The sequence below is a fragment of the Xiphias gladius genome, chromosome 8, assembly GCF_016859285.1.
Source record: "Xiphias gladius isolate SHS-SW01 ecotype Sanya breed wild chromosome 8, ASM1685928v1, whole genome shotgun sequence".
Taxonomy (NCBI): domain Eukaryota; kingdom Metazoa; phylum Chordata; class Actinopteri; order Istiophoriformes; family Xiphiidae; genus Xiphias; species Xiphias gladius.
In genome coordinates, this window is record NC_053407.1 from 19862650 (window position 1) to 19885686 (window position 23037).

General features: G+C 40.6%; 2 protein-coding genes across 2 annotated transcripts; one reads left to right on the plus strand and one right to left on the minus strand.

Annotated features, from left to right (window-relative positions):
- Window positions 1–227: 227 nt before the first annotated feature.
- Window positions 228–8049, plus strand: galk2 (galactokinase 2). The gene is made up of 10 exons (XM_040133983.1): window positions 228–540; window positions 633–721; window positions 1419–1542; window positions 1668–1761; window positions 1914–2060; window positions 2618–2716; window positions 2989–3141; window positions 3527–3737; window positions 4348–4549; window positions 5319–8049. The coding sequence occupies exons 1-10, from the start codon at window positions 491–493 to the stop codon at window positions 5524–5526; spliced, it is 1377 nt and encodes a 458-aa protein (XP_039989917.1). The 5' UTR covers window positions 228–490; the 3' UTR covers window positions 5527–8049.
- Window positions 7423–21449, minus strand: atp8b4 (ATPase phospholipid transporting 8B4). The gene is made up of 27 exons (XM_040132264.1): window positions 21407–21449; window positions 17589–17647; window positions 17388–17501; window positions 17191–17289; window positions 17036–17097; window positions 16808–16880; window positions 16442–16512; window positions 16189–16268; window positions 15846–16004; window positions 15622–15710; window positions 15050–15246; window positions 14653–14861; window positions 14501–14544; window positions 14247–14412; window positions 13958–14146; window positions 12851–12966; window positions 12323–12487; window positions 12127–12238; window positions 11946–12051; window positions 11540–11681; window positions 10955–11138; window positions 9723–9946; window positions 9535–9618; window positions 8763–9008; window positions 8527–8665; window positions 8307–8437; window positions 7423–7746 (listed from the first exon to the last, which is right to left on the minus strand). The coding sequence occupies exons 1-27, from the start codon at window positions 21447–21449 to the stop codon at window positions 7423–7425; spliced, it is 3627 nt and encodes a 1208-aa protein (XP_039988198.1).
- Window positions 21450–23037: the final 1588 nt, after the last annotated feature.

The following is a 23037-nucleotide window of genomic DNA, read 5'->3' on the forward strand; positions in this document are numbered from 1 at the left end:
AATTTGAAGCAAGGTTGTACGAAATATAAACATATGTCAAATAATATAATGACATATGTGTAAAAAAAATTATATACATAGAAATAATTGTAATGCTTAATACTCGCTGTAGGATCTTTACAACACATTCAGGTCATATTCAAAAAGGAGGAAAAAAAGGATGTAAATATGTGTGCACACGTTGAACCCATGGAGGTTGAACCGTGTTGAGCCCCGCCCCCCCCGTCCTCTCGTCTCTTCCGGGTTTTTGCCGCTGCAGCCTCAGCTGTTTCAGAGTCAGCTCCTCTGCAAAAAAAAAACAAAAAAACGAGGAGCCTACCGACGCCAAACCGAGCCCAGCTCCTGTTTTATAACTGACCGCAGTTCAGCGGGTCGGCATCCGGGATCCTCTTGTGACAGTCAGCTGATCGCGGCCAGTGTATGCCACAAGCCCTGTCCTACGCTGTCTGACGACGAGAGACCCGTTCGTAGTTGTATTAAACTGGCAGAAATGGCCACAAATCCGCCCAAGTTAAAGACTGCGATTAGTGCAAATGAAAGGTGAGTATCAGCGAGATGTGCTGACTGTTTGGGAGGCAGAGAAGGAGAAGAGGCGTATTTTAATTCATTGCTTATTTTGTCATTCTCCCCAGGCTGCAAAACTTGAAGAATACTTTTGAAACAAAGTATGGAGAATCCCCTCTCTTCTATGCATGTGCACCGGGAAGGGTGAATCTAATAGGTAATTTCAATTTGTATTTATCAGGTCTGCAGCTGAACCTGCTCAGAAAGTAGTTTCTAAATGCATTTTTGACCGGATTCTCTCCGGTCCTTTTTTCAGAAGTAGACCTGTCCATTGGAGTTGGGCTTTTCTGATGAATTAAAGAGCTAAAAAGACAAAGCAAGTGTCTCACTGGAGGAGGCCAAAGGCATTTTTACAATCTGGCACCCAAAATCTGCTCTTATTACTGTCTTATGAATGATCTATAATGTAGTAGTAAAGCCATTATTTACAACTTATAAACCCTTATTAGAAAGTTATACCAGCCGATGTGGGTTTACCTTTGACCACAGCTGCGTGAGAGCAGCTGGTGGTCTCTTAAAATCTGCAGTGACATACTTTTTTACCCTCACATTTTTATTCACTGTCCGTCTGCTCAATGTGTTTTGGGTTTCCAAAAGGAATTTAATGAGTTCTATTGGTGGAGGGGTCCTAATGCTTGGATACCGTGTCAGAGGATTTTCTACCCTCCAAGAAAAACATCTGAGGGAAATGTAATGTTGTAATCAAATTCAAAGATACTGAATGTCGGCTGTTACCAGCTTTAGTTCACAATTATTCGTACCAGTGCTAAACCCATGTCGATTGAGACATTCAGTCTCATCTACAGGAAGCTCCATTTCCCATATCTCTTTTTCCTATTCCTCATACTTGACAGGGGAGCACATCGATTACTGCGGCTATTCTGTGCTTCCAATGGCTATTGAACAGAATATCCTCGCAGCTGTGTCGGTGAACAATTCAGGGACGATCCAGCTGGCCAACACAAATCCTCAATACAAGTGAGACTTAAACACTCGTGGTCGTTGCTGAACTTGTACATTTGCTTGCGTAATTAATCTAGGGGCTTAAAGCGCATGTAGAGTACCGTTATCTGTCTGAATGCCTGTTGTCTCTCACTTTGCAGGGATTTCACTGTGTCATGTTCAGAGGACATTGCCATAGACAGAGACAATCCAAAGTGGCATTTTTATTTTCTCTGTGGAGTTAAAGGTATTCAGGTAAGACACGTTTTTTGTTCTTCTTATTACTCTTTCTTCATGACAAGGGCAGATTAACGTAGTATGTAGTACCGTACTAAAATGACAGTTTACCAAAATAATATTGGCTCTGTTTATGTAATTAACCTTGCTGCTGTGTTTTCTATTACCAGGAGAAGTTTGGCATCGCTCCTTTGTCAGGGATGTCGTGTGTTGTTGATGGAACCATTCCTCCGAGCTCGGGTCTGTCCAGTTCTAGTGCCTTAGTTTGCTGTGCCGGGCTTGTAACAATGGAGGCAAATCAGAAGTCCCTGTCCAAGGTAAAATGCTATATATCTGAAGCATTGCATTTCAAAACACTACATATTTACTTTGGAAAAAAATGTTATCTAAATTTCTGAATAAATGTGACTCCTCACTTCAAAAGTAACCTATAATGTGCTTCACTTTCATGCCAGCAGTGATTATAAAATTATTATACAGAGTATATACTATATACTAATCTTTCTAGTATACCAATAGTAAACTGTACATCAGACGTTGATCAAACTGCAGCTTTAAAAATACCGTTAAGAGTTCAACATCATAAAGTACCTACATAACTAATGACATTCCCATCACTTTCATGCCAGCAGTGATTATAAAACAGTGTCATTTTCCTTTTGGCCATAACTCAAGAATTCATACTCTAATTGTTATCAAACATATTTAATACCTTTTATTAAATTCCTTCAAAGTTGTCACTACGTATATTATATGAGTCTGGACAGACATGGATGTAAACTGCGACTTGAGCGGTTGGCGGAGGCATACGACCACGAGGCAGGGTCATTCTAGTTTCCCCTTCTTTGCTTCATTATACTCTGTATTCCTTCAGGTGGCTCTTGCTGAGATATGTGCCAAATGTGAGTGCTACATTGGCACAGAGGGAGGTGGCATGGACCAGTCCATCTCATTCCTGGCAGAGAGCGGAACTGTACGTAGCTTTCCCTTCTTGTACATGAAGGTCAAACAAGTGACACAAGTTGATCAGTCATTTTTTCATCAAAACCATCAATGTACAAAATAAAACTACAGGAGAATGAAGGAACAAATTTATGTGTGTTGAGGTGCAACGTTCCTATCCTGTAGGTCGTGACTTGAATAATGGCTTGTTTACTATAGTTTGTCGTTGATTTAAATGTTCTATCAAGGCAACAGTTGACCAGTGGTTTTATTTGTTTTAAAATGATTTGAACTGCCCAACAGGCGAAGCTGATAGAGTTTCAGCCTCTGCGGGCCACTGATGTTAAGCTCCCCGATGGGGCCGTGTTTGTGATCTCCAATTGCTGCGTAGAGATGAACAAAGCCGCTTCTTCTCACTTCAATATCCGCGTGGTGGAGTGTCGAATCGCCACAAAGGTACGGTGAACCCTTTCCAAAAAACATTTTTTACAATTTATATGTATTACCATGTCTCTATATTTAGATTTTTCTCAATTTGTCTTTAGTTGCTCAATATCACAAACACCCCTCTTAATCACTAATCAAATCAAAAAAACTGAAAAGGTTAAATAATCACACTTTAGTTTCAAGCAGTCACAAGCCTAGAAGGCTCCGAACCAGAAATAGTAATCTTTAGGACCTTGTGCTCATACAAGAACCTGTCAACATTAATATTTTGCCCATAAACATGATGGGAAACATCAAGTGTTCTTCAGTAAAAATGTGTAAATATCGATAAAGTGGAGAGCGGGGTGAACAGTCTCGTGAGCGTGAACATCAACAAGCTTTTACATGAACTCAGATGCTGGCCCGGGCGAGGGGGCTGGACTCCAGCCGGCCGTTGAAGCTGGCCGAGGTTCAGACGGCGCTGAAGGCCTCCCTGGAGGAGATGCTGGCTCTGGTGGACGAGGTGTTGCATCCTGAGCCGTACAGCCGAGAGGAGGTCTGCAAGGTGCTGGGAGTCACCTCCGAGCAGTTTTCCACGGAGCTGTTGAGCACTAACACTCAGCACGGTGAGCAACAGCACACAGCGATGTTTCATAAACTCAGTCATGTCCAATATTGGAACAATTAGTCGATTAGTAGATTTTAGGAAGGTTAGTCGATGACAATTTTGATAAGTGGTTATTTGTTTGAAGTCAGTTATCTAAGAAAAATTCCCCAAATTATCTGCCCAAATTCCAAACATGAACTTTTCCATTGTGAGGACTTTTTGAGTTTCTCAGTTTTACATTTATGTATATTGAATCTGGGTTTTTGCCCCCTGGTAACTTGTAATACACATTTGTCATTATTTTTGACATTTTACAGACTAGAAAATCTTAAAAATAATAATTACAATGATAGGTAGTTGCAGCCTTTTATTATATTAACGTAGAACTGGTTGACTTATTATTCTTAAGCATTGTGTTTTCCTGGACTTAACTGCATCACATTTAAGCTACACAAATTTCCAACCACATTCACCAGTTCTAGCTGAGCGCAATGAACAGTGGTACAGATGTTCTCTTTTCTCAAAAGATTTCTTGTGTGTAAATGTCCTCTAAAGCACAAAGTAACAGTACAAATGAATACAAGATAAATTTATCAAACAACACTTCTTCCCCCTCTCCTCTCTTTCAGTGACGCACTTTAAGCTGCACCAGCGAGCCAAGCACGTGTACGGTGAAGCTGCGCGGGTGCTGCAGTTTAAGACCGTGTGTGACTCTGAGACTGCTGCGTCCATACAGCTACTGGGAGACCTGATGAACCAGAGCCATGCAAGCTGCAGGGACCTGTATGAGTGCAGCTGCCCTGCGCTGGACCAACTGGTGGACATCTGTCGGTGAGTACGGAAAAATCTGGCTTCACTCACTGCTAATACAAATTTATAAGCAGTACAGAATTGGGATAAAATGAGATACTAGCCAATGCAGTTTTTAGAGATTTAACAAATAAAAATGGGCACTTTTAGAACAACCAACTTTAAGTAAATTGGGGTCAATTTCAAATGTTGCTGAATTCCATAGATGCTTTGGTCTCAGGGTCTTGGTATTGTGAATGCCAGCTCACTTGCTGCCCCCCTATCCCATACTACATACTAATTATACAGAGTATATACTATATACTAATCTTTCTAGTATACTGATAGTATACTGCACTACTGTTTTACTGTTAAAAATACAGTTAACATTTAAATTAATAAAGTACCTACAAATCTAATGACACTCCCATCAGCCTCAGCTCTACTTTGTGTTAAGTTCTAAAAAGCAAATGTTAGCATGCTAACACGCTGAGCTAGGAATGTTGAGCCTGAAAACAAGAAGATACTTGGGAGTAAATGTTGTGCGTCGACCTCGTATCCTCTGTATATTTAGTGCTGGTTGGTCAGTATTAAATACAGCCATGTGCAGATTCAGAAATACTTTCTCTACCAGAAGATTACGTTTTTTGACATTGCTGTCCTCACTGTGCTCTCTCCACGTTTCTCTCCTTCATCACACATCCACGCTCTTCCTAAATTTCCGATCGCACGATTAAAGGTATTGATGGCTGGGTACACCGAGGCTTCAATAATGAAACACGGAGCTTGTTCTTGTTTCTCGTGGTTACAGGATGTCTGGGGCTGTGGGCTCCCGGCTGACCGGAGCTGGTTGGGGCGGCTGTGCCGTCTCCATGGTACCCAGTGAGAAGGTGGAGTACTTCTTACAAGCTGTTAGAGAGGCCTACTACCTGCCTGATCCGCGCAGAGCAGCCATGGAAAAGCAAAGTTTGTTTGTATCGAAGCCTGGTGGAGGAGCTGCAGTTTTCCTCGAGGAGTGAAATGGATCACACTAACGCAAAGGTGTTTATACAGTTATGATTCAGTGTCAGATACACTGCTGCAGGGAATTGTTTCTTTGTTTTTTTTTACATTTTCTTACACTTGAAGAAGAAGGCACTTGCGAATGTCAAGACAATACGAAATGTAAACTTAATTTGTTGTTTCATTTGACAGCTTTACGGATTATTCTGGAATACAAGGGGCCAACAATTTATTGCACGGGTGCATTATTTTTTAAACAGGGAATATGCTTTTTGTGTTAAAACATGTTTGTTTTTTTTCTGTGATCAATAAGGGCTAAAATCATGTGGAATTAAATATGATGAATATTTTCAGGTTTTACATGTGCATGATTGGAGCTGCGTCACTTAGACATGTTTCTTCTGGCTGTTACAGTGTGTTAGGTTTGTGTTGGGTAAAGGTGTGTGAGCCACAGAGAGACCTGATTATAGGATCACACGCTGGCCTTGAGCTTCTGCACAGGATCAATTCTGTCTTCATTAGAGAGCAGTGATGGTGAAGGCTGGGCGGTCTAAGGCACATGCTCCTGTTCTGTATTGAATGTGACTCCAGCATTCTGCAATTTAACTCTGTTCAGGCACCTTCATCACTTCGCATCTCACCCGGCCTCTCTCTTTCACTCGTTATTGTCAAATATCTACTCAAAATTTGAGAGATAAGAGAGAGGGTATAATTGTTGGTGGCCTAAATACTTGAATTTTTTCAAGATAACTTCCACTGTATTTTATGTTTTACTCATTTTTTTTATTTTGAGAAGTAGCCTAAGAACCAAACTGAAATGAAAATCATGTTTGGAGTTCGATAAGGATCATTCAAATGTTGTACAATGTTTAAAATGAGGAGAAAATCATTGTTTTATAGAGGATGTCAGATTCAAGCCATGCATTCCAGTTTCACACATTTCTTTGAGTAAACTCAAGTCAAAGAACCATCAAACATCAAATAAAAAAAAGATGGATTATCCTTAACAGGAATCATACAAGGCACAGCACAGGGAAATCAAATCTCAGAATGATTCTTGACAATCCTTGTCCACAAATGCTCTGAGCATTACGAATCCCATATTTGAGGTTCCAGTTTGTTTAATGGCATATACACTGACAAAATACAGAGTCAGTCAAAATGTAATCAGAGATTTAGATCAGTAATTAAGTTGTGCTTATCATCATAGTCAGCAGCTTTACATAAGTATTTACACAAACACTTATATTAACGCTCTATTTTAGCAATTTGTATGTAGGTTGAGATGAACGTTTCAACGCATAGGCTTTACAGACTTAAATCTAGTAATAAACAAAGGTTTTTACTGTGGCTCTGAGCTACTTTTACCTTTGCTTTTGTCATTTCTGTATTAAATCTTAGTTTGTTCGTGACAGCTAAAGGTTTCTCTCGAGGTGCTGAGATGTGCCAGCCATTTTTATTAATCATACAAGGACATGCCTTTAAGATAATATTGAATAATGCACCAACTGCTTAAAGATCAAATTGGATCAGTTAATGCAGGACGACAAATATTTTCTTAAACTCTGGCAACACATGCATAATATTGTCGTATTATATACCCGCTGATGTCAAGCGAAGAGTCTGCGAATTGAACATATGTTCTGTATGATACAGGTTAAAAAGTTGTCCATTATCTGTTTTCAACTATCTGGCTTTTTTAGAAAAGGTTCATCTAAATAATTATGTTTTAACTGGCCTATAACATTCAACAGAGTCCGCATGAATCTCACTAATAGAAAATGAGGTACGTCTGTTGTTGCTGAATTTGTGTATAAATTCACCCAAATGAAGGACACTTCATTGTGTGCTTGGTCTCTGGGATCCATGCATATGGTCCGTGTAGTGTAAATAGTATCTGTTAGAGGTCGAGCTCAGTCTGTGTGCTGTTGCTTTGGAGTCCGCATTGCTCTGTCAGTGCTTTCTTGTGCTCCTGCACTTTCATCAGACATGCAAGAGACTTCGTTCTTTCTCTTCAGCATATTTTCTACCCAGTTGGAGCCGCGCGGCGTTCTTTGAGGGGAGCGAGCAGAAGACACTGTGCTCGCCCTCATGTTTTTGCCTGACGTGATCAGCTCCCCGTATCCCTGTTGGTGGGAGAAGGCATAGGCAGAGCGACGGGAGCTGGTCCTCCGTACTCGCCTCAGGTTCTGCTCCTGAGGCCTTTGCCTCTTTCTGGACTGTTGCAGGTGACGAACCTGTCGAAATACAGCAGTGGTGGAAGTTCTTACAGTAGGTCCTTTACTTATGTAAAATTACTGATACCACACTGTAAGAATATTCCATTACAAGTATATGCAAGTACTTAAAGTATCAAAAGTAAATTACTCATTCGGAGGAAAAATGGCCCCTGTGACTAACATATTATGACATATGATATCACATCGTTAATAAAGATACAACAGTGTGTAAGTAGCATTTTACTGTTGTAGCTGGCCGAGGTGGAGCTAGATTTTCTATATACTGTTTGGTGAGTACAGGCCATCGCAAAAGTACCACAAGATAAATTTGGAGGATCATGAGGTGATTATTTTATTACATGTCCTTCTGAAATGTAGTGGAGTAGAAGTATAAAGTAGCATAAAGTAGAAATTCTCAGGTAAAGTACCTCAGTACCTCAAAACTGCACTTAACTGCAGTCTTTGAGTAAGTGTACCTAGTTACTTTCCAACACTGGAATACAGCCATGGGAGACACATCAATGAAATATTTGTTCATCATTTGCAAAAGCACTGTATATGCATCAAAGTTACTGTACCTTGTCTGTTAGAGTTGGGAAGAGGTCTACTCTCAGGAAGCTGACTGCTAAACCGGGCACAACACACACCACAGTGGTGAGCAGTATGACCAACCATACACTCTTCTCCGGTAGAGAGTTACGCGCCGTCCCTGAGGAAACACACATCTAAATTTATTTGTGTTCAGTTTCCGTGCAGCAACGTTATTTCCTCACATGTATCAAACTGAGCCAAACGTACCTATGAATGGGAAATTACTTGTAAAGATGCCAAATATGCCATTGCTTTGCATTGCAAATAAAATGACAAAATACACAGTGAGACTCCCCCATATGAAGAGATGATTGACAGCTGTCCAGTAGTGTGTGTCGAGTCCAATCTAGGAACAGATACATGCATCATAAACATAATTATGCTGTTAATTTTTCTAATCCACACAGCATTTTTTGTCTGTTTTTTACTCTTTATAATCTTACCTGAACACTCACGACAATAACCAAGGATGTTGCTATGGTGACAGCAAACACTTGTTGGTCGGAAAACTGGGAGCCGTCCTCCTTTGCCATGACAGAGAAGGCTCCGTAGGGAATAAAGAAGAGCAGGAAGGATGTGCCCATCCCCTGCAGCGTGCACAGGAAAAACTGGCGCTTGTTGAAGAGAAGGTTTTGTTGGCCGGGTTTGTACAGGCTCGGGTAGCGAAGGCTGTTCTGGTGATTGACATCCTTTAGAAATCAGAGACAGTATGAGTGTTTTGGGTTTTATATTTAGCAATATTTTATATAATGGTTGGGGAAAAAGTGACATATTGAGTTTAGTTAGTGCTTGGTGGAAATAGCAAGGGAGATAGTAAACTTAAGATGATATATGAACAACATACAGTGTTGTATATGACATGGGTTAGCGTTGATTAGGTTAGGGGTTCTAGTCACACATAAGTTGAATCTTGGTTAGTATCTACTGTAGGGTTGAGAATAAGGCACCTTCGGGAGGTTTATTAATCATAATGCCACAAAAGGGGTCTACAGTAATAAAATATTCACCTGTATGACGTGTAATTATCTTGAAAGGAAAGACAAAAAGAAAAATATAAGATGGCTCAGGAGCTTTCACATTGGAAACTGCTGAAAAAATAAATGGACTTTAGTGGAAATTTGGAAATGAAGAGCTTCTTTAAGAAGATTTGGGTCATTTTATATTGACTATATATAAGTCAGTGCTGTATTATCATCACGTTGTTAACATTATTACCTGATCAAAAAGTCCCATTGCCAGCACTGGCAAAGATGTATAGACTATATTGAAGAGGGTAATGAACCACTGGTCATAAACAGTCTGTGGAAAGAGCACAGTTGCAGTATATACACCATTAATTCAGCACAAAAAGGTTTAACTTTCAAAGAGCAGACAGGCCTCATGATACATCACAGTACTCTTACCTGAGCTGAGAAACCACAGAAGAAACCGTACCAGAAGTGGACTAGCGTGAACGCAAAGTTCTTGTAGAAGAAGTAACGCAGGAAATTACACATGCGGAAGTAGGACCAGCGTCCGTGCACCAACAAGAGCCGCTGCAGGTACCGAAACTGAGCGAAGGAGTAATCGGATGCCAGAACAGCCTGCATCCCCTCCTGACCACTGATGCCAACACCGATTTGAGCAGCTAAGCAAGAAATACACAGTGTGGATCACTGGAACGTGAAACTAGAGTATTAAATATCATTGAAATATTATTGAAATATTTACCATATTAAAGAGGCACAACCTGTAATCCCAGTGTTACTTTAAAATTGGTTGATTGATCTTTTAATACAAGGGGTAATCTTTTATAAGTTAAACAGGTCTTTACTTTGTTTTCTGATAAGTTGGAAAAACTCACAAAAAAGGTTTTCCATCTGTAACTTAAACTCTTCAGATATGTATATGAATATATATTAAATTTATGTGGTCAAAAACTACAGATTTAATACTTTGTATATGTCAATTGTCTTATTGCCTGCCCAGGAAGGTCAGGTTCAGCTGCAGAAGAGCAGGCAGAAAGCTGCAAAAGAATATTAGTTTCAGAAGGAAAAAAACACTCTTCCTTCTACTGTGTGACAGTTATTGACCCCAGGAGTTTCTGCACAAGATCATCATTCATGAGGGTTTTAATGTCCCGCTAAAGGTCACAGAAGCAGGGCCTGACGACACAGAGCAGCTTCAGCTCAACTCACCGCCGCAATGCAGTTCCCAGTTTGTGCCAGTGTACATTTGAGTTAAACAGCTAAGCATCCAATTTTCCTTAGAATATACAGTATACCCAACAATCTTAGAAAAACCCAGTAAGTCATTTAAGAATGCAGACTATTGCTCTGAGGGTATTTACAGAATCATCTAAGACTCTTCTAACCAGCTGAATGAAAACATATTCTGTCTGCCGCACAATTAAAAAAAGTAAAGATTTTTTACGCATTTCTCAAGTTGAAACTGCATCCTATCCAGGTAGTTGTATTCAGGGATTGTTTTTGTTGTTAAATGACCTTCTGTGTTTTTTAAAAGTATATATTTTACAGAAGAGGATCTGTGACTAATACGTGAAAGGCTGTGCTTCGTTTTGCTGCTCCCAGATAGGCTGTTTCGATGTGTCAAACTCTTGCGTGTGTCGGTGAGAGTGACGGATCCGGCGATTTACTCTTGATCATGCTGACATCATTGGCTCCGTCTCCTATGGCCAGGGTGACGGCCCTCTTGTGCCTCTTCACCAGCTCCACCACCTGAGCTTTCTGCATCGGAGTGACCCGGCAGCAGATGACTGTTTTACACAAACAGGCCAAGTCCAGCAAGATGTGCTCCAGCTGCGGCTCCAGAGCATAAGCCTGGAGGGAGAACACATACGTCCCATCCGTTAAACCCATCATTGCCATCCTATACCATCAACCCCCTGAAGAGCCAACACCAGGCAACAGCTCAATGTAACACTATGCTCAGGGCGCAGCGAGAGAGCAGCAACTCTGCGAGGAAATTGATGTTAATGAAAACCAGTAATAGGGCTCAGGGCCCCCGGCAGCACAGCGGCTCTCTGCTCATTACAGACTCAGCAGAGTCAGCAGTAGATACAGAGATGCAAGACTCAGCAAACAGCAACACGTTCACCGCTTAACAAAGTAAAACCTGCAAGCATCAGTACCAAAATAAAAACCATTATGGGATAAAACAAGCACAACAGCAGACGAAATAGTTATAATTTCATATAATGTAACGCGTCTGAGTATCTTACCAAACTGTGTCCATTGATGACCAAGGCATACTCTGCAATAATGGTTTCTTCAAACACAGAGTCATCTGCAAACATATCTGTCCTCCCAACATCTCCTGCACTGCTAACTCGGCTCAGGCTGAGAATTTGCTCTTTAGCACTCCTGAGAGGAGAGAGAAGCAAACAAACATACATCTTCAGCGTGTTTCTAAATTTCATCAATTTTGTACAGACTTCTGTTGATCAGTGGGATAAAATTTTACTCGTAGGCAGAGCATTTTTTAAGACTTTAAACAACAGGACTTGCCACAAATGGGGCCATAAACGGTGGCGCAGCAGATTTCCCCTGTGACTTGCTTGCAGTTGGTGTAAAAATGTCAATCTGTTGTGTGGGGAGAGGTCAAGTGACAAACGTATAATGAGTCACCTGAGCTGCTGCTGCACCTCCAGCAGAGTAAGGCCAGAGATAACGAACACCTCATTCATGTCGTCTCGCAGCATGTTGCAGGAGTAGCCGATGTTCATCGCGGTCTCTGAAACGTCGTACACAGTTTAGAGCTCTGTAGCTTTTCGTAGATGAGTTAGATAATTTAGGTGAATAACGTTACCTAGTTTGTCTCCCGTGAGGACCCAGATCTTGATGTCGGCTAGATTTAGACAGGCAATCGTCTCTGGGACTCCTTCCTGTAGTTTGTCCTCTATTGCTGTGGCTCCTAGAAGCTTCAACCACAACAGCAGTCAGTCTGCAGAGGCTAAATGAGTTGGATCGTTTCAGGGATGTAAACAAAAGGATGTCAATTTTACCTTCAAGCCCTGCTCGATCTCCTCGTAGAGAGCGGCCAGCAGATCCTCACGGTTCTCAATTATAGTGCTGGCAAACAGAAACTTCTTCATCCAAACTTCAAAATAATTTTCATCAAGATCTTTATAGGCCAGAGCTAATGTTCGAAGCCCTTCTCCAGCGAATTCCTGCAAGGGGAAAAAATCTCAAATTCTGATGTGCAACAAAATATAAAGCACTATAATTTGTATAATAATAACAGCATCGACAGTATAACTGTGACAGATGACATGAAATTCAAAACTTAAATAGTATGTTTTAACCAGAGACACTAATGCAATCTGATTCCAGCTATTTCTGAAATGTTGACGAAACCATCAACACTCTCAGCACAACCTGCTGCAAGACTCATCAGTATTACATAGGCACATTTAGGTTTTTTGTCTGGTGCATTGATTTTTATGAAACTATAAATACAGATGGATAGTGCGTAGTGCACTTACTTAAAAATGTGTACACTGCTTAATGCTATCCAATCAAATAACACTTACACTGAGATGCTCTGAGGTAGTGTACATAAGGTCTTCACTGGAGGAATCCAGGCGGTCAAAGATAATAGTGTCGGCTCCTTTGGAGTAAAGTTTAATGTGGCCTTGTGGATTTCTTACTGTAAAACACAGGAACACAGCAAACAACATTACTTTTTTTTATCAAATCTTCTTAGCATACAAAAAAAACACAAGGATTACAGACTGCAAACAGATGCATGCACATAGAGACAGAAACTTCATGCGATTTGAAAATAAAGATTCATTACTGATTGCCGTAAGTTTAAAAAAAAAAAATTAGGCATCACTTTCTGATATGGCACCATTTATAAAGGCTTTAGAAACCGTAATTACATGCTTTATCAATGGTTAACAAATGCTTACTAATGCTTTACAGATCAGTTATAAGCCATTAATAACAACAACTTTTGGGTTTCCACGTTGTGGAAAATCCTCCTCCAGCTCGACACTTTGCTGGCACGTAAATTCCTTAAGGAGACCCATCCAAGCCATCACGTCTCCAGTTATAAATGTTAGTGGGCCATTAACAAAGTGTCGTGGGTTTCTCAGTTAGTAATAAGCCATCAACAAACGTTAGTCAGTCACCTATAAATGTTGATAAATCACCAATAAAGGGTTCTACAATAATCCATCAAATTTGTAGTTATGAATGTTAATAAGTTGTTTAAAAAAGACTTTGGTCCAGATGTTCCGCAGCTTTTTTCCAGAAAGTGAGTGGTCAAACAGTCCCCTGGAGAGGTCTCCCTAATTAATAATAAGTGTCATGCTGGAAGAGGGTCTTCCACAACCTGGCAACCCAAAAGTTGTTTTTATTAATGCCATATAACTGATCTAAAAAGCATTAGGAAATTACTTATTAACTAGTTATAAAGCCATTAATTACAGCTTAGAAAACGTCTACAAATGGTGCCTTATCAGAAAGTGGTAGCAGAAAATGTTAAATAGGAGTTCAGAGGAGAAACAGAATGACTGTTGATTTGGATTAATGTCATTTTCTAGATTATTAATGTGCATGAAAAGTCGTGTTGACTCCTTGTAAGATAGAACTAGAGTGTACTAGAGCAATGCCATTATAAGTGAAGACCTAACCAATGACACTCATTCTCTTGCGCACGTTGTTGAAGTCCAGTATGGCCAGCAGCTGGTAGGTGACAGCTCGTCCCATCTCGCACAGTGTGATGGTCTCGGGGGTTCGAGCCCGGAAGACAAATCCAAAGTTTCGTGCCGCGGTGACCAGCGCTCCCTCGTCAGGTGACTGGGCCTGGTACACCAAATGTCCTTCACGTTAACAGAAAAACACCAATCAGAAAAACTCTTTAATAAACTAGGTAATAGCTGTTATTACTGCTACAAATACTGGACTGGGTGTGTGTTTTACCTTCCCGCTTCTCCTCCGACATCACAGTGTGGCACAAAGCCAGCAGTCTGAAGAACTCCTGCACTGCTGGATCCTCCAGTTTAACGGCTTCAACCAGGCTGTCGTCGTAGAACTTAAATGTTCTGTCACGGAGAGGGTTGAAGGAAAAGTCCAAACAGGCTGTTTTCTGAAGGGACATTGACCATCAACATAGTTAGAAGAAAATTATAATAGTATTAGAGAGTTAGTATTTTTGGTTGTTTAGCTTTACTTACTTCTGTAATTTCCACCTTATGGTCAAATTCATCATAGACGTCCCCTAAGAGAAAAAAAAGGTAACGTAGTGAGATAAATATCTTGTCAAGATTACAGGAATACAGCGCAACAGTAATATATGAGTATTAAAGAGTTTCAAAAAGCTCCACACCGTACGTGTGTCCATTAATGGAGCACTTGCTGAACACCATGATGTTCTGGGTGAGGGTGCCGGTCTTGTCGGAGAAGATGAATTCCACCTGGCCGAGCTCCTCGTTCAGGGTGGTGGTGCGCGCTTCGGCTGCAGTGTCCGTCTGACTGTGGTACATCTTCCGGTCCCAGTTAATGAAGTAACTGTGACAGAGCCGCAGGACCTCCACGCTGGAGTAAGGTTCATACATTTCATTGTACAACATAGCTTGTAACAGGAAATCATTTGCAAAACTGGAAGGTTTACTTTCAAAATAAAACGTGCACCGCTTGAACAAAATGACAAAATAAGGGTATTTATAAAAAGAATTAAGGAAATTTTAGACTATGGCAGACAGCTGTATGTTCTTTGACCTTACCTGACATACAGTGAGATGGGCACAACGGTGTTGAGGATGATGATGTAGGACCAGAAGGTGAGGAAGCCAGAGAAAACAGCGCTGCTCTGAATCTCATTCCACAGCAAAAACACCTGGAAGTTTCTGCCAACCCGACTCTCCCAGATAGTGTTTCCGATGGCCAAAATAACTCCCATACAAATGAGGAAGGCAAAGATCTGAAATATAGAATCAGCATTTTACCTTAATTTTGAAAGTTGTGTTTCACGGTACACAGATGTTTTCACTTACCGTTACCTTCTCAGGGTTGTGTGGTTGTACACAGACTACGCTTGATTGCCCTTTTATTTTGTTGTAACCGTTCACACAACTTACTCCTCATTTGTATTAGCACAAATGACCTCACATACAATAACTCCTGAGCAGAGGTCTAATTGATCAGAATATGCTAATAAGTGAACATACTGTCACTTACCTACAACATCGTTTTGGTTTATTAATTAATGGCTCTGCTGAAACGCACACCTTTCCTGTGCAAAAAATAGGCAAAGTGCACTATGGAAGTCACCCCGATGAAGCAGTGTCTGGCTTACCCACAAGACCAAAGTGTTCATCAGTTTGTCAATACTTGTCCTTTTAAATTTTGTGCTTCCGCTGTTCTGCATCAGCTTGGTTTGGAGCCCTGTTTGGAGGAAGGGGAATCAATTGTCAGTGTTGAAAGAGCGTGAAGCACAGGAGGGTTTATGAGCTGCCAGAGAAAATACAGACAAGGCTGATTGATGCTGTGAATGAAAGCATCAAAATAAAAATATCATACCAGCAAATATGACCATTCCAAAGCACCACTCAGTGTTTCTGAGCACACAACCTCGCAGCAGCAATTTTTCATTATCCAGGGGGTATTTATTGTCTCTCCAGTATAATGTTCCTATAAATTTATCCAGCTTGTTGTTTGGTGGCTCACAAATGACTTCTCCTGAGGAACACGGTAAAAAGAGATTTGCACAACGACAGTCGTTACTACAATGGAAAGTTCGAAGACACTCATTCACACAACAGAAATCTGAGAAGTATCACATGTCCACACGCAGCCAGCCCGAGGAGTCCATAAATGATTGATTGCACAAATTTAAAAATAAATATTTCAAGCATCATCTCACCGTCAAAGTCCATCAGTTTTGAAATATCTCCTAAATCTGAGGTGATGGCCAAGGCCTGGCGAACTTTCAGATTTGTCTCTCTGTAGGGGCAAAGATGGAAGCAGAAAATTCTTCTCTGGTGACATGAGTCACATCCATTCAATTCCCTCATATTCTCACAGTTTGTATCATCAAACAATTGACAGCGTGTCTTGTTTGATTGAAATTTGGACTTCTTCAGTTTGACTGTTTACGTGACCAGTGCAGCACTTACCCATCTAACTCTGCAGTCTCAACATAGCACAGTCCATAGGGCTCACTACTAGAGAGGAGGAGGATGTCTGCCTGCGTGTAAAACCAATATGAAACACTGAGTAGTGAAAAAAGGCAATAAGCCAGTCTCTGCACCACTGAACCTGCAAGAGCTGCCAGCGGTCTCTGAATCTCCCAAAAGAATCCTTAAATTGTTAACCTTCTCTAGCTATTTCTTCTATTATATCTGAATATAAGACACGGATTTGAACTTCCTCTAAGAGATGGTGCAACAAAATCAAAAAGGCATTCCACATTAAATGAATCAGCAGTATCAAAACATCTAATTCACAGCAATGTGTACAACATAATAGAACAGTTTACTCACAGCAACAAACTGATTATTCTCTAGTTTGATGATATCCCCCACTCGAACGTTCATCCATTTCTCACTCTGCAAACTTGAAAACACGAAGCACAAAAGCTTATAATTAAACTGGATAAATGTCCTTGAACATATATATATAAATATATATATATATATATATATATATTTTTTTTTTTTTTTTTGTGCATGTGATTTGCTTTTCAGCAATCACAAAAAGTATTTATATACCTTCCCTTGATGAGAACCTGAGACTGGCGGTTGTTGACTTGCTGGTCACTCTTGTGTCGGAACTGAATTTTAAAGAAGGGGTTAACAGTTTTACCATGGGAGACAGATAAAGAGGAGCATTCAGAAGAGCTGAAAACACAAAGTAGATGACTAACATAGTCGTCTGTGGCATCCTTGACAGCCGTGATTACCAGCACCAACACCAAAGGCACGATGGTTGTGAACCAGGACAGAGAGGATATTTCTGGAATTAGCTATGTGAAAAGAAAAGGCCAGGTTAGTCCACTCAGTTCATTCATTAAAACTGTGTGTGACCGCAGGTTTTTTTCCTCACAGACACGGTTGATCTTACCTGCAGTATCAACAGCACTAAGAAGTACGCATTGGCCACCCTCTGGAACTGCTCGAACATGTTTATGGGCAGGAAGGTGAAGATGTTGTACTTTGAGGTTCTGATGAGATTGTCCTGAATAATGACACGTTTAGAAAATAGCACGGATGAGCCTAAACTTGTGACTGATGCAAACCTAATGCAATTTTAAGGTCTACTTACGCCATAAGAGAACTTGTCATTGTAGTCCCGCGCATTGGCTCTTACATGGCGTTCCTTCTCTACATACAGATAAAAATACACATGATTAAAATAAATATAAAACTTCAGACTTAGTTTCTTTTCCGTTTCTTACAAATATTTGTTGATTTTCATACATAGACTGTAAGAGAGAGCTAAATTCCCTGTGTACTCTCTTCACCTACTCTTGTGACTTGCTTTTATCTCCGCCCTTTAACTGCAACTTCATGAACTTAAAAGACAACTGCTACGCAGCTCCATCGCTCTCTGTCCAACCTATTTCCTAATGAACCTCATATTTATGCCACAGACCAGACCTCTGTCTGCCCTTTTTAACATCACTCCCTTTTTTAACTCCTTCAGTTTAGACAAACACATAACAAAACATCAAAACTTAATCACTTATGATTTACATAGTATGAAAGAGATTTATACAGGCCCATTCCGGGTATCGGTACATTTAAACATTTCATTTAGTTTATTTTTGTGAGGTGAGATCCCACTAAAAGATCGGTCTACCCTCTACTGCTACTGTGAGACTTTCCACTGGGGGAAGCTTATACGTGTCTCTCTACCACAGCAATGTAGTCAGGGGTTTTTTCTTTAAGCAACTGAAGCAGAATGAAACGTCTCATCGGATGTAGCAGCTTTGAAAGAATGCAGATTTTAATTTCCATATGGCTTTTCATATATTCGTCTAGTATGTTTTAATAAATGAGCGTGACCACACATAATTAAATTAGGTCTGCACTTCTGTTTTACAGTTTATGCAAATGGAAGTGACATTTGAATTGATCACACTTAGAAGTGGAAGTGGTCGTTGTAATCTATGAAGTACGTGTGTTATGGTGGCAGCCAATTCACAACATTTTTCACCCTTTTTTGCCCTTTCGTCAGTCTGCCAGTCCCCAATATCTCTCGTTATTTCACCTGCAATCAGCCTTTTTCACAGAAGACATTTTAACGAGTAACAGTAAGAAACCTACGGGTATAAATAAGAAAGTTAATGTTTAACTTAACTGCTACTATGTGATACTGACCCTCAATGAACCTGGTACAAGGCAAGGTTGTTCTCGATTCAAGCAGTGTATTCACCCATTCCCCATGATCTGCTGCAATGTCAATGTCACCCTCCCAGGTACTTCAGACAGAGATTATTACCTCACTTCCTTGATTTTTATAAAAGGGGAAATCTTGTACTGCTCTTTCATAAAGCAAAGGGAGTTTTACTCCCTAATATAGATCAGGCTATAAATTCACTGGACGTTACATTTCACATATGCCACTCTATAGCGTCTTTCAGTAGACTGTCGTTGCCTCCTTAAATTCTGCCTTCTTTCAAACTCTACCCCTCTAAGTTTGTAGTGCCGGCTTTTCATAATCTTAAACCAATCCAAAATTACCCTGATGACATCATCATGGTTATTTTTTTCAAACTTTAGAAAGCTCCTCCCAGAGCCACAGAAAACATAATAAAACTGTTTTCGTACTGAACTTGGTGTATAAAAACAGTGGAGGATATTTGGCTTTCCTGCTGAGAGTTAGATGTGAAGATTGATACTACTCTCATGTTTGTACAGTAAACATGATGCTATAGCCAGCAGCTGGTTAGCTTAGCTTAGCATAAAGACTGGAAACAGGGGGAAACATCTAGCCTGGCTCTGACAGAAGGCAACAAAATCCACCCACCAGCACCTTTTAAGCTCAGTAATTAACAAGTTATGACTTGTTAGGAAGTGTAAACGCTCTAAATTAGAACTTATCAATAACCTATCATTTATTGGCATTCAGTGACATGTCATAATTACACACTTACTATGACATTTTGTGTTGTTATGGATGTTAAAAGCTATTTCTCTTGTTTACTACCATGGCATTTGGTATTCTATTATGGCTCTTTCACAGTATCACTCATCATATCATACAACATGGTTATGATGGGCATAAATATCCATGGACATCATTACACATCGTAATATGCTTGATATACCCTCTAAAGGGAAGCAAAGCTTCAAATAACACCTCTTACTTCATGGGTTTGATAAAGTAAGAGTGTCTGTGGCATGCGGAAGCTGTCTGAGCCTGCCACCTTTTTACCCAAGAACTGAATACTTGAGTCACAATTACAACTCCGGCATTCATCCCATGGCTCATACGTCAAGGCGATGCATTAACCTTGCTCAGCCATGCTTCTTAAACAGTCCCAGCAGGAAACTTATCAAAGGGCTCTAACTTTCCAGACAGAGCGATAGCTGAAGGAGCACAGAGCCAGATCTGTTGATTCCAAACAAGGTTAAATCATTGTTGAATTATGCATAATACACATGCAGAGAGCTGCAACAGGATAGACCTGCTCACACGACAGCCTGGCCTCATCCTACGATCAGTTACTGTGACAATTATTTATTAAGAAAGGCTTTTGTTGTCCAAAGGCTTTGGTTGCATACACATTTAATTATAAGGTTATAAATACAATATTGTTTTTTCTAATACAGCAAAAAGTTATCTCAGTTTTCTGATTTATGAAAGAGCTTTATTGTTTTTACTGGAAACTTCAGCAGACTCTTGAGTAAGCCTGCAAGTCTGAACAGCTGAGATCATGCAGTGAAATTAGTCACAAATGCTTCAGGAAATAATTCAGCCACCATTTCTCCTGAGTCTGACATTGATACAGGAGGCTTTTAGTTTCAGTAGCTCTGAGACGTCTTTCTTCCCTAAAAGGATGACACCACATATACAGTATAAAGTTTAAGGAATTGAAATACAATTGAATTTCATCCAAAAAACATGGAAATATTTTAGTTTGTCTCTGCAAAGCAAAAGCGAGAGCCGCTTACTGATTACTGGATGCTACAGAAGAGAGAGAGAGAGACAGGGAGAGACTACGGTATATAGTTTCATTATATCTCTCTAAAACAGTGCAGTGTAGCAGGACAGTACATCTGCCTGAGAGAAAAAGAAACAAGGTCTGTCTTCTGCTTTTGAAAGATAAATAAAGAAAATTTGAACCGTTTCGTACAATCTACACACCTCAAATCTGCAACCAGTTACATGGTTTAAGATTTATTGTTCTTAATTTATTTTAGACCGTTTTGAAAAATCACTTTAGTTTATGCATTAATTTGATATTATGTATTATATTATGTATTACGTTGTTCATTTATTGTTGTAACAGTGTTTTTATGGTGCCCTCCTGGCCAGGTTTCTTCTTGAAAAAAAAAAAGCATTTTAACCTGGTTAAATAAATGAAATGAAAATACAGAATAAAGGAAAATTTGTATTACCAACATAAGTATTTCTCCTCCAGAATGCCATCTTCTCCTGGGACTTCCCAAGGGTTTCCCTGAGAGACACATGGAAAACCCAGGTTTAAGTGCCTACTCTGAACAGTGCGGCGCTGAGCGTTTCCCCCGTGGGGACAGTAGTGGAGCGAATGTGGTGGGGTGGGTGGGGAGTCAGAGTCGGTGAACGCACCTTGGAGTTACATCTGAGGCAACACACAAAGCAAAGTGCCGTCTTGAATCGTTTCTGCCCAGACAAGCTTGCGTTGAACCAAGCAGCAACGGGCAAATCCCCAGTGAACCGTCTCCTTAGAAAACTGTCCCAGTGAGCGATACGAGGATGGGAGTGTAACCGCTAAACGAGATGTGTGGTTCCTCAGTTTTCCACAGGACATACGGTAAACTTGGTGTAGGTCTCTTCGTGTTCGTGTGTAGGATAAACTACGGTTTTAAGCAGTGGTAATAAAGTGTAGGACAAAGGTGCAAATACCTCTGAAGTCTGCCCACATTTCTCCCTACCTTGCGTAAGTTTGTCACAGGCGCAGGCTTGTGTTGCCTCCATGTATCCTGTCATTCAGTGGAGACCGTTGACTCCAAGCACCGCATTCAGCAGACTTCTCCGCAGGAAAAAAAAAAACATTGTCCACCAAACAAAAAAAACAAAACAAAAAAAAAAACAGAATCACAGGACGTGGACGGAGTCATGCAAACGATAAGCAAAGCCCGCTCGGCTGCGGTGAGCGAGAAAAATAAGACAAGCCTGCGCAGGGCTGCGAAAACGGCGCGGGAAGGCAACAGTGGCCGGCCCCGCTGCTCCGAGGCACATCTGAGGAGAAACGGTGGGACGGAAGACCGCTCACCGGGAGCGACGACATGCAGCTGGGGCTGGAGCTTCGCCGGGTGGATGCGGGAGTCTCTCTGTGTGTGTGTGTGTGTGTGTGTGTGTGTGTGTGTGGGTGTGCGTCTGTCATAGGCTACAAATTTCAGTCTAAAGACCAGTTCATTGGGCGCGGCTTGTCCAACTGGGGACAAAAGCCATGTCCCCAGTTGGGAAAAAGGTGATTTCTGGCTCAGTGGTTAAAAAAATAAAGCAAAACAGAACAAAACATATATTTTTTTTAAATAATAAAAGTACATAACTGCACAACTAATTTTCTTTTAAAAATTGTCAAGCGCCAATATCTACCTATGAGAGAGGAGACCTCCTTAGCCTGCATTTGAACACAGACTGGGACATGACTACACACAAATTTATATTGTTTCTAACATTTAAACATCTTGCTATGATTAATACTCGGTAAATAATAATGTGGCATTGCACTCTCTTAACACTGGAGTGGCCAAAAGGCACAGCTATATAGAAAAACCATTCAATTATGTAATGGATAACAAGGCTGTATAAAGTGTATGCAGTGTATATTAGTGGCTATTAATATAGTAGGCCAATATAGTAGTGGCTACTTTAGTAACAGTGTGTTATTATAGTTGCAAAAATATTCCAACGTTTTAAAAAAATTGGTTGCAACCTCACTCCTCACCCACCACAGCAGCACTGGCGTTGATGCTCCATGTCCCCAAAAGAGTGCGTACGCACCAGATTCCCCTCTGCACTGGGAGCTTCTATCTGAGCACTTTTCAGTCTTCACTGTGGGCGTTGGACTCCAAAATTCACCGAGCCCCTCAGAAAAAAAAAATGAACCTCAGAACTTCCAAGCAGTCCTCTAACACCCTGAGCCATTTAGTTAGGGACAGTCTAGCTCTTTTTCTTGGAGCTTTTGTCTCTTTCCTTTGGGTGCTGTCCGAGCAAAAAAGTTGAGGCCGCCTTTGGCAGGTCAAGGTGGGCCACGTGGTAAGGCACTGGAGTAATGGGCCCATTCAGAGGGTTTGAGGTTTGGGTTTTAATCAAACCCACAGGAAAGATTCAAATGTTATATTAAGTATCCTTAGTGTTGCTGTCAGATACTTCAGGGAGTTTAGAGGACTGTTTGGTAGCTTGAAGGTTTTGGGTTTGAGAGAGTACGTGTCTATGTAGGTATTCAGTCTTTGGAGTGAAAGTTTGTGGTATGGCTCAAAATAAATTACTTGACATTCACCACATCTCTGTAGAGCAAGTGGAATGACATTTCAGTATAATTTTATTTTATTTTTTC